General features: G+C 43.7%; 1 protein-coding gene across 4 annotated transcripts; it reads right to left on the reverse strand.

Annotated features, from left to right (window-relative positions):
- Nucleotides 1–1,418: 1,418 nt before the first annotated feature.
- Nucleotides 1,419–10,830, reverse strand: LOC124038177 (nuclear receptor coactivator 4-like). 4 transcript variants are annotated; one of them, XM_046353708.1, is made up of 10 exons: nucleotides 10,567–10,830; nucleotides 7,236–7,362; nucleotides 6,211–6,351; nucleotides 5,904–5,992; nucleotides 5,573–5,681; nucleotides 5,092–5,193; nucleotides 4,848–4,955; nucleotides 3,546–4,610; nucleotides 3,313–3,405; nucleotides 1,419–3,029 (listed from the first exon to the last, which is right to left on the reverse strand). In XM_046353708.1, exons 1-10 carry the CDS (start codon nucleotides 10,617–10,619, stop codon nucleotides 3,024–3,026), a joined length of 1,893 nt encoding a protein of 630 aa, XP_046209664.1. In that variant the 5' UTR covers nucleotides 10,620–10,830; the 3' UTR covers nucleotides 1,419–3,023. The 4 variants fall into 4 exon arrangements, with proteins under 4 accessions (XP_046209664.1, XP_046209665.1, XP_046209666.1 ...); XM_046353709.1 differs by lacking the exon at nucleotides 10,567–10,830 and adding an exon at nucleotides 9,907–10,064; XM_046353710.1 differs by lacking the exon at nucleotides 10,567–10,830 and adding an exon at nucleotides 8,857–9,470.
- Nucleotides 10,831–11,343: the final 513 nt, after the last annotated feature.

Below are 11,343 nucleotides of genomic sequence, written 5' to 3' on the forward strand. Positions count from 1 at the left end.
ATAAAGAGTTACCTATTATGGTGGAATTTGCCAGATTGTTATAATACTTTTATTGCATCAAATGGTTGTTTTATGCAACAGAATAGAGTATTCTTATAACTATTGTGTGTGTTTTTACTGAGGATGGGCCTCTGGGAGATAACACTGACAGGAGATTTACGATGTCTTTTGGGTGATAAAACCTAAAGAGCATTCCAGATCATGGGTTGTTTCTGTTCTATATGGTACAAGGGAGAGATGACCCCAGGGCCAATTTAGCTAGTTAGCTTGCACTTGCTAGCTAATTTGTCCTATTTAGCTAGCTTGCTGTTGCTCACTAATTTGTCCTGGGATTTAAACATTAAGTTGTTATTTTACCTGAAATGCACAAGGTCCTCTACTCCGCCAATTAACCCACAAATAAAACAGTTAACCAAATTGTTTCTAGTCATCCCTCTTCCTTCTTTTGACTTTATATTGCAATTGGCAACTTTCATAAATTAGGTGCATTACTGCCACTGACCTAGTTTGTCTTTCAGTCACCCACGTGGATATAACCAATGAGATACCTGCTTCTATAAACCAGTGTGGAGATGGGAGAGGCAGGACTTGCAGCGCGATCTGCGTCACAAATAGAATTGACTTCTATTTTAGCCCATGGCAACACAGACGTTCGTTGGTGCGCGTGAGCAGTGTAGGTGCAATAATTGTCTACATTTATTTTGTGACGCAAGCTGTGGCCAGCCTGTTAGACAAGCTTTCATGGAAATGTGAAAAGGCAATGTTTCACTTTCTCTAATGTTGGCGTCACTCTAGAATAAGTCACTAAATTTGAAGTTGAAAAAACATAATTTAGGGGGTTCTTTGCTGTTAAACAGTGGTGGGTCATTTTTGACACTTAACACAAAAGGTTAAGTGCCTTGCTCAAGGGCACATCAGATTTCTTTTTTACTCACCCACCGCTCTTAACTGCTAGACTACGTACCCAGTAATATCTTACCAAGCCATCTTGTGATTTCACCTGTTGTGCCAACGATAAAGATGTAAACAAGAGGAAAAAGAGGCTATTAAGTCTGTTCTGCTCATCACTACTGTAATTTCTCAGAAGCAATATGATTTATTACTTTGATTGCTGTTTCAAAGGAGAACAAATGTCTCCCATTGTCTAGCTCAAAGGGTGAAAGTTGTTAAGTAATCAAGCCAAGTCTATTTTTAGGTTGATCTTTGGCTAACGTCAGTCATCGGTAATCATGGGAAGATTGCTGCAACTGGTTTCATCTAATCCACAACTCTGTTGCAACAGCAGCAAATATTCTTGGCATCAGCACATTCCATAATGCTGCACTGTGCATTTCTCAAGACTAACAGCCTATGCTTGCAACTTGGTTTGGGCAATAAATGTTCAAATGCAACGAAAGGAGGAAGTCCAACCACAGCACTCAAGGTTTTCTTGTTTTTATTAAGAGTTAATTATGGTACAGGTAGCACTCCAGAGAGCATAACACAAGTGATCATATGGATAGTTCTACTTTGTGGTACAAAGCATTTGCACAGGCACACCAGATGAACTGAAAAACCAAGTCCTAGTATCACACACTAGAACCATTCATCGAGCACCATAGACGGGTTGGCTGATGTCAAGAAACTGATGTGCGCATCGATGTGTCCGGAAGCCGCACATCATGACTGAATGGTCAGATAGCTAGCAACAATGACAAAGCTGTCGTGTGGGGAATCGTAGGCTCGCATCTTATTTATACCATTTATTGTTTTGATGTGTTTTGACTGATTTCAGGTCAAAGCAAATATGGCTCAAATTCGCTAACTAACAAATGTAACTAAGTGCTCATTGTGCAAATGCATTTGCTTTTCAATAAACATTGAGACTAAATATAGTTTACATGTTGTCAACAATCTAAACCAAACCTGTTTGTTTTGACCCATAGTTGCGCACCCGTCGGTTTTGTTGCTAAACAACCAACCCGTCTATGGTGTTTCTCCTCTCCAACTCTCCTTCGCAAAGAGCCATGTACACATTTTGAAGAATCTTTGTTCTAAGCACTATGGCGAGACAGCTAAAGCGGTATTATGCAGAAAGACATACACATCAATGGTCATCAAGTACATGTTCTTTTGGTGGGTACTAAAATTATTACGCGGTAGATGTTTTCTTCATTGGATTCAGCCAATCGAAAGTCGTATCAATGGAAACTCGATATTGGGCACAACGCTTTCAGCTGGCATCTTTTGTAACATGAAAACACTTGCACAGCAGTGAAGATCAACACACAGGTGATATATAGGAGGCAAGCCGACCCTGTTTTCACAATGTATCCGCTAAATACAATGAAGCAAACTTTAGGCACATAAACCAGAACTATAGAGTTATGTTAGTGCAATAAGGGTAGATGTATTGGCAATGCCTTTAGGTTTAGCTTGAATGATCAGAAGAAGACATTTACAATGAAAATAATGGCCTTGCATACATTGCTTGATACTATTATTTGAATCTGTGGGTTAACCAAATACCCACAAGGCATAGTCACTACAAAGACCAGCCATTCATATTAGTGACATACACTTTACCACATTCCACAAAAACAAGCGTTCCTAAATTATGGTTGATTCAGATCTCTTATTTCTGTCGCACCCAAACCTCCTGCCTCACATCATCCTCAAACTAAAGGAAAATAATGTTACATATTCATGTGAGCTGGTCCTTACGGGACTAGTGATTCTCAGTCACACTGCAGATTCGATTTAGAGCCCAAGGCTAATCTTGCTAGCATGACAAGGTATTGACAACTCTACTGTGATTATTGAAGGCAAATTCACAGAATTCCATCAGACCTAAATGCACAGAACAATCAGATAATGGTAGTAGCTCCAGTAACCCCAGTCTACTTCAGACTGGGGTTGGGAGGCATATCTCCATGACAACAAAGGAAAGGAAAAGAAAAAAAGCCCAGTCCCAGAAGAGAATTGGAGGAAAAGGCAAAGCAAGACATTGTGTGCGAAGATCAGCACACTACTGGATATACTTGTCACATCTGGAAAAGACAGGGAAAGAAAGTCCAATTAATCCAGGAACAAATAATGAACAAAATGGACCAAAATAATCCCATGTTGGTGTTCAGAGAAATACGACTGACTCTTTCAACATTTCTCAAACTTGGTCCTGGGGACCCTAGGGGTGCAGCTTTTTTGTTTTTTTGCCCTAGCACTACACAGCTGACTCAAATAATCATCAAGCGTTGATTATTTGAATCAGCTTTGTAGTGCTACGGCAAAAACCAAAAAGATGCACCCCTTGGGGACGATTAAGATTCTTACCTGTATAGGGACCCTGTGTAGCCACTTCTCTTTGTCTCCACCGATTTTCATACAGGAAAATAGATCACATACTGTGGAAGGGGCAAGTCGCTCCTAAAATCAGACCAAAGAACACAGTATAGTCAGTGACCCAGCTTTTGCTTGAGGCTTAAATAGATTCACTGGTTGACAGATTACACAAAAAAAAAGTATTACACAAATTTGTCCCATCAGTCCATGATCCATAACCTTACCTGAGCATTGGCCCTCTTGCGTAGAAGCCACTTGTCTTCCTCTGGTTCTGTGCTGGGTTGCTCCTTTGTCGTCTCCTGACTCGGTGTGGCAGCGGTGCTACTGTGTGTATTCTCAGGTAAAACCCAGCACTCTGGCTGCAGTGGTTTGCTTAAAGGACTTTCTGACTTGGGGCCATTGAACTGGGAGCTGTGTTCCTCCATGCTGGCCTTTTCACCCTGGGAGGCTGGTGGAGACAACCAGGCTGAGAGGGATGACATGACTGGGGATGTGGAGCCCATGGTCTTACGAGGCTCGCTAGGGTAGAGCCAGGCCTCCAGGATGGCCTGAACCTTCTGTTCTTGTTCTTGATAGTCGAGGATGGACTGCTTGCTGGGGTTGTTCTTGTCCACAGAGACCCCGTTCTTGTCCCGACCCTCCTTCTTGAGGAGCCAGGCGCAGAGGGCTTCTTTGCCGCAGTTCTTGTCACACACACACTGAGAGTAGCTGGAGCAGGACTCGTTGGCTTTGCACGACTGCTGTACTGGAATAGCCTGCTGCAGCCAGATCTCCACAGAGCTGGGTGTGTTGGGGGTTTGGGGTGTGGTGGTGGCGGGGGTGATGGCTGCTGAGGCTGGGAGGGTCTTCAGGCACAAGAGTTTGCCCAGGTTCTCAATCGCCACAGGCTTGGTGTGGGTCGCACAGCACGATCCGCAGTCGGATTTGAGCAGCCACTCGCTGGAGGAGAAGCCCTCCTGGAAAGGTTTGAAGATATGCTTCCACCTGTCAGGTTCAGATGCTTGGCAGCTCTTGCTGGTGGTTTCCTTGGCAACAGTTGCCGGGGTGATGAGCCAGCCGCTCAGTTCATCCGTCTTAGCCCGCTCTTCCTCCCCCTCCTCGTGGCCCACCTCTTCCCCCAGAGCCATGTCTAACTCAGACTCATCGATTTTCTCAATGGAGAAGGTTGAGCTGCTGCTGGTGCTACAGCTGGTTCTCTCTCTGACGGGAGTCTTTTGTAGCCACATCTCCAGATCATTCAGCTGGCCCCAGGCCTTGAGGAAGTCAAAGGGGGCCATGGGGCAAGATGACTGGAGGACAGAGGAAAAAGAAAACAGTCCAGATGCTAAAATTAGTCGGTGTAATCAGCCATGCAACTCGAAATGTCAACACTATTTTGACTTATTAACTTCAAATGGAATCCAAGTGGGTTTTCATGTGAAATTAGATGTGGTAAATGTAAATTAAAAGTTTGTCCTGTTTCTCGGCGCAGATTCGAGATAGACAAAAGGCCACGAAAAAGTTAATTTCCCATCATCTGCTCTCACCCGAACATCACTGCGGGTGATCAACCAATCCTGTAGGTTCTTACTCGACTGGTATCCAACTGGGGCGGTAGTCTCTGGACGGTTTCCAAGAGGTACCAACTCCACCCTCTACAAACAAACAAAAAACGAGTGGGCATGTCAGTACAGTGTATTTCTGTGTGGGTGGGGACCCCGTGCAAGCAATCCAGAGTCACCACCGCTTTAGATGGAAAAGTGTCATCTGTGACATTATCAAGGAACAAACCTGTTTCTTAGCTGCAATTGGACAACCCTGCTGAAGCCATTGTCGCTCGCTGGCATTTGAGCTTTGAGAGGAGATATTCAGCACAGGGCCTCCTTCCACGTGCTGGGGAAGTGAAAGGGAAGTTATGAACAACAGTCTATCAATAGTGACAGCGGGAGATGTCAGGGTATTATGTAACAAGCACTAACACATAACATGGATCGAGGATCTAGGCCACAAGGCAGTCATCGAGGACAGCATTACCAGTAGAATCACTATGTTACCTCAAAACTCCAATCCCCAAGATTCCCCCCAGCATGTTGATAACATGCAATTCTACACCTCCACAAAGAACATCAGAAAATGTTTTTCTAACACTCTTTCCTTGACTACAACTGATATTAAATATAAAAATGTACATGTTAAAAACCTAGGAAATATACCTTTAGTAAACCTAAGCTGTGTGTGCATTTCTGCTTGTAGCTCCCAGTGGGTCACGTACCTGGGTGGCAATGGTGCCAAAGGAGGTGATGGCCTGGCGCAGGGAACGAGTGTCAGCCTGGAAGCTCATCTCAGGGGTTTCCTCAGGAGTCAGGTTCAGAGAAGATAACCTAAACACAGAGACATTTTAGTAGTCCACCCAAAATTCACCCCACACATTCGTCATTCTCCACTAACGCATTCCAAGCTTCAGGTTCTAACCTGTGACTAAGTCTAACTGACAAGAGGTATTATGGAAGCAAATGCAGAAAGGATGAAATGATCGCTCAAGTCTTAAGCGGACTCCCAATCCACATTCGATCCAAGACAGAGGCCATTGTGCCGTCTCGTACTTCTCCATGCAGCCGGTGAGCTGGTTGGCCAAGTCGTTGCTGTTGAAGTTATCCAGCTGATGGATGAGAATGTCAAACTGGCCTCGGAGCTGTGGGCAAAAGAGAGAGGGAGAGAAAAGGAGAAGGTCAGACCTGGCGCCATTAACACGAAGGGGTGGTCACTGAAGTCACTGAAGGGGTGGTCACGAAGGGGTGGTCACTGAAGTAAGAAACAAAAATTAACTTGATCTTCAGAAGTTTCTGAGCAGACACTGTGCAGTGCAGAGACTCCTGCAATGAGTCTGCAGACACCTGGGTTAATGCTCACCAAGTGAAGCTGATGTAGCTGTGCCTGCAGAGCCTCTCCCTTTAGCTGCTGCACAAGGTCAATCTGCTCCAGCAGCCACACCTCACGGGAACGCATAGACTCCAGGTGTCTGCTGATACAGGTCTGAAGCTGGGACTTCACCTGTAAACACAAGAGAAATGAGCAAAACAGTAAAAAAATATATAATAATCTGCATACGAGAATCCGTACACACACAAATACGAACACTGCTGTCAAGCCATTGCCCTGAGATCTGATACAGAACACTCAAGGGCTGAGTAGCTTCTTTAATCTCCTGCTGCTGACACTAAGCAAGGTCAGATGCACAGACAGGACAGCACACTGACCTATACACCCATCTGCAATCTGCTCCAAGCACAAGGGCAAGTAAGAAGGGCAATAACATAAGGTTCTACCTATTCCTCTGCTGGTTAGTCAGAAAAAGGTTGAATGATTCACTTAAGACGCAGTGAGAAGTGAGCTGCTGCAATAGTGGATGCTCTGCTGTCGGTGTACTCTCAGACTGCAATGACAAGCCTCTCCCCCTGCTGCTGCCTTATATATATATTTTTTTTAAAGGCAGGTCTGGGGAACTCTATCCCATAGTCATGCTTCAATTATTGGTCTCTCCGGTTCCCCTTCTCACCCTCATAACATGAGCCATATACTAATCATTAACTGAGGCCACGACAGGAGGACAAAGACCCATTTTAACAACACAGCTAACATATCAGGGCTTAGCCTGTCTGCCACAGTTATGACATACAATAAAGCCATGGCTCACTTTGCGGAATACTAATGATCACCGTGCCAAGAGTATCTGTCTTCCTGAGGCCCGGGGTGACTAACCATGGTGCTTGTCCTAAATCCGTGAAAACTACTTTGTTTAGAGCATAGAGCCCATTGTTATGTCCTGACATAACCGGAGCACAAAGACTGACCCAGTGGGGGTTCCTCCTGAGCCACTAGAACTGTGTCATTCCTGGGTGGGGCCAAGGGTTGTATAAGAGGGTCTTCTGACTCACCTCTCTGGAGTTATCCTTGAGCTGGACCTCAGCCCTCGTCACCCCGCCGATGGCCTCCTCCAGCTGACAGCGGGCCTGCACACACTGCCTGAGGGTGGCCTTCTCTCGCTCCTCCACAGTAAACATTCTGCAGTGGCACAGTTGTTACAGGGTTAGCCTTTGAGACATAGTATGTTACTTTGACAGAACAGCATTTCTTTGGGTTTTCTTTCCAGACTTAAATCTTCCCTTTGTTCAGTGAACCACTGTCTGCTTTCGGGAATCAACTGTGAGCTGAATAGGGGGTTGCGCTTGAACAATCCCCAAAATAATTGGCTATGCACTAGTAAAGTGAGTGCTTCCCCTAGTCTAAATTTTACGTGGAATGGAAATATGTTACTGTCAGCACTGAGGTTAAATTTCTGTTCCCTTTTGCTGTGAAACCACCACATCAACTCTCGCTTTCCTGCTCTCTCCCCGCTTTCACTTCTGCTTTACATCTCTTAACACAAACAGAGAGAATTTTGGGGAAAGTAAGTATCAGATTTAAGAAATGAAACAAGGTGCATACTACCATTACAGTAGACTAATTGTCACCGTGACCACCAACAGATTCATGATCAGGATCCAGGCTCCACGGGGAGATCCTACTACTGATCATTTTAGCAAGGGCAATAAGTTGGAAGGCATATTTAGGCTAGGCTATTAGTTCTGAATTGGTCTCATAGCTTCTTGTTGACTCAGCCAAACACCAGCTTTGAGATATCTCACATAATATCCCTCACTGTCATTATTGAGCCCACAAAACCGCATCCTAAAACGTTTGCTCAATCACTACCTGTCATAGCCATTGTGCTGGGTTTTTGACAGATTAGTTTAATTTAGGATAACGGTTCCCAAGTATTCCCACATCGTATCTCAATGTAAACAAGGCACGATGAATTGATTGTTATTTTCAAATACAATCTCTTTTTGGACATAATTATAATTATTTGTACACTACAAATGGACAATTATGTTCCAGCCCCCCAAACATGCATTCGCTTCGACAGAAATCGTCCCACCAGTGAATCGAGTTTCCTACCTCTAGCCTTGGCTTTAATCGGCGAATATAGAGCATTTAACAAACAGTCCCTTGCAATGATCTCTTGCAACAAAGTAACGTTAACTGATACAAATGGAAGCTTTCGAGGCGTTTTTTGTTAGAGTAAAAGTAAGCCCTCACCAGGCATGGTTTTTACTATTTATTTGATTATAGGACAACACGTGTCAGTGTTTCTCATCTTAAAATAGTATAGTCTTTGACAATTAACCGTTTGGTCAATACATTTATGCGGGTTTAAAGGTCATGTAACGTTAACTCCGGTAAAAAAAAAAAACGTTTTAAATGGAGGGGCTTGTCTCGACGAGGCTGGCCATGTGAGAAAAATAATAATAATATATGCCATTTAGCAGACGCTTTTATCCAAAGCGACTTACAGTCATGTGTGCATACATTCTACGTATGGGTGGTCCCGGGAATCGAACCCAATACCCTGGCGTTACAAGCGCCATGCTCTACCAACTGAGCTACAGAAGAACATAGCGTATTCTTGAAAAACAGCCGTACAACGTAACCACGAACTCCTAAGGTTATAGCTACCTTGTGTTGCTGGGTCTGCAGTGATATCTCTCCTTTTAAATCCTTTGATGTAGCTCCCTTGTTGTTGGCGTTCATATGCCATTTATTTATCAAGCCACGAACCAAGGCTGGTTTGCCACGTCATAGGCTGTTTCCGTCAGTGCGCAGAGCAAAACCATTTGATTCTATTTCTATGGAGCAACCAACATCAGTTTCGCATTCAATGCGTACACCACCACTGGTAGGAAGAGAAGGGCCCCTCAAAAGGGGGTTAAAGAAAGACAAGCGAATCTTTTTCGGCTTTTTTCACACACAAACCCAAAAATGCACAAGCCCAAGGCGCGAAGAACACACGAATGATTTTCCATGTTGGAAATACACTTCAAGTTACCAGTGCCAGCCACCACCAGAAAGGCGAAGAGTTCCACACTCACTATTTCATATGATTGGAAAAATTGCACAAATATAACAGCTGCTTATTTTCCCCATAGTGATCACGATTCGGTGTTTTATAGTGATACAAATCCAATTGTATTGGTCACATGCAGATGTTATTGCGAGTGTAGCGAAATCCTGATCCTGGGGTACACATTTTTATTTTTGCCCTAGCACTACACATCTAATTCCACCAAACAACTCATTAAACATTTGATTGGTTCAATCTGGTGTTAGGGCAAAAATAATGGAATCAAATTGTATTTGTCACATAACGTTACGTGTGTAGCAGATGATATTGCGGTAGATGTTCACCCTCAGGACTAGGCGAAACACTTCCTGGGTGGAGGTAGGGATCCCAGATAACGCCGAACACGATCGATTATTACCACCATGTTATCTATAGATACCTAGTATACTTAAACAAATGCAATCTCTTGGCTGTGTCATACAGCTTGCCCGCTCAATGAAGGCGAAAGACGTTAAGCTACTCGCTAGCATTATTGTAGCACTAACTTCACCTTAGCTCATTTGTGTGCTTAAAGGTCGTTAGCTAAAACAGCTAACAGAGTTAGTCAGCGGTCATTGTTTCAGACCTTAGTAGCTAAATGTTTACATGCCACCGGCAGCACCTACCTTTTCCCCTTGTACTGCACTTTTGACTTAGAAGGCATCGATGTAACTAGCTCGGTGGTTTAAAAAAAATATAATGAACCCCGGCAAAGTCAACTGCTACTCTTTTCACCAGGAAAAACCCAATCAAGTATATAAACCCTGGATTGCAAATGTATTGGCTATAGTGGGGATTTGAAGCCACCGGTCGGCCATATTGGCACTTCCAAATAGGAGCATCCTCCATAGGAATTAATCGAATTCTACAGTATTTCAATGAAATGTTAAGGACAAAATTACAAATACGTATTTTATTGTAGTGGGGACAGTAACATTACCAAAAAATACAAATGAAAATGATTTTGTTTAGCTCACAATATAATGTAAGAATAAACGTGTCAAAAATGAATGTAGACATTAATAAATGCCTTTCTATTTGCTTCTAAAATGTTTTTCAATGGAGGTGTGCCAAGATTCTGCCTGTTCTACCAGTCACATTCTGTTAAAGGTCCCCAAAGCACACACATCCCTGGGTCGCTCATCTTTTCATTTCGCTGCAGCTAGCGACTGGAACGGGCTGCAAACACTCAAACTGGACCGTTTTATCTTAATCTCTTCATTTAAAGACTCAATCATGGACACTCTTACTGACAGTTTTGCGTGATGTATTGTCTTCCTTCTTACCCTTTGTGCTGTTGTCTGTGCCCAATAATGTTTGCACCATGGTGTGTTGCCATGTGTTTCTGCCTTGCAATGTTGTCTTAGGTCTCTCTTTATGTAGTTTTGTCCAATATTTATGTTTTTAAAATTTTGTCCCAGCCCCCTTCCCCGCAGAATGTATTTTGCCTTTTGGTAGGCTGCCATTGTAAATAAGAATTTGTTCTTAACTGGCTTGCCTAGTTAAATAAAAAAAAAAAATATGGCTCCGCGGTGGATTCAATACAGCATCCCCGTTAGTCATCCAGGGTTTATACATATCGTTGGTAAAACCAGACAGAAAGAGGCAAAGCGAGAGGATTTACTCCACCCACAATATTTTTGTATGTAGATCTAAGAGTTGTGCGTTCCCACAGACTATTAGACGCTGCCTTTCTCAAATCGGAGTGCAAATTATACAAATATTTCAATAGCTTCACACCTGTAGGTGCAGGCTGGTGGAATAGAGAAACAACAACCGCTTCCTTGCTAGTTCGCGCTGCCTGTCATTTGAGCCCAAAATTGTTATAAGCGAAAATGTGGTCACAAACAACTCAGCCAGCTCACAGAGAATTGCCCTCAGCATACCACCTGCAATATAAGAGGACATGCTTAAGTCTACCTCCCCACACTCCTTACGCTTCCTTTCTGGGTGTTTCCCCAGTAACAATGACCCAACCTCAGCCTTCCTTTCCATCCCTAGATACCTGTGGACCCTAAGAATTATGATGCGTCTTCCCCGCTCCGCCACTCAAGGGTCAACCC

This window comes from Oncorhynchus gorbuscha, linkage group LG06 (assembly GCF_021184085.1).
Source record: "Oncorhynchus gorbuscha isolate QuinsamMale2020 ecotype Even-year linkage group LG06, OgorEven_v1.0, whole genome shotgun sequence".
Classification (NCBI taxonomy): Eukaryota; Metazoa; Chordata; class Actinopteri; order Salmoniformes; family Salmonidae; genus Oncorhynchus; species Oncorhynchus gorbuscha.

Coding starts and splice junctions, on each gene's coding strand:
- LOC124038177 (XM_046353708.1), bottom strand. CDS start 10,619: ATGGCAACACACCATGGTGCAAACATTATTGGGCACAGACAACAGCAC. Junction 7,363..10,566: donor CACAGACAACAGCACAAAGG/GTAAGAAGGAAG, acceptor GTGCCACTGCAG/AATGTTTACTGTGGAGGAGC. Junction 4,956..5,091: donor CAATTGCAGCTAAGAAACAG/GTTTGTTCCTTG, acceptor GTTTGTTTGTAG/AGGGTGGAGTTGGTACCTCT.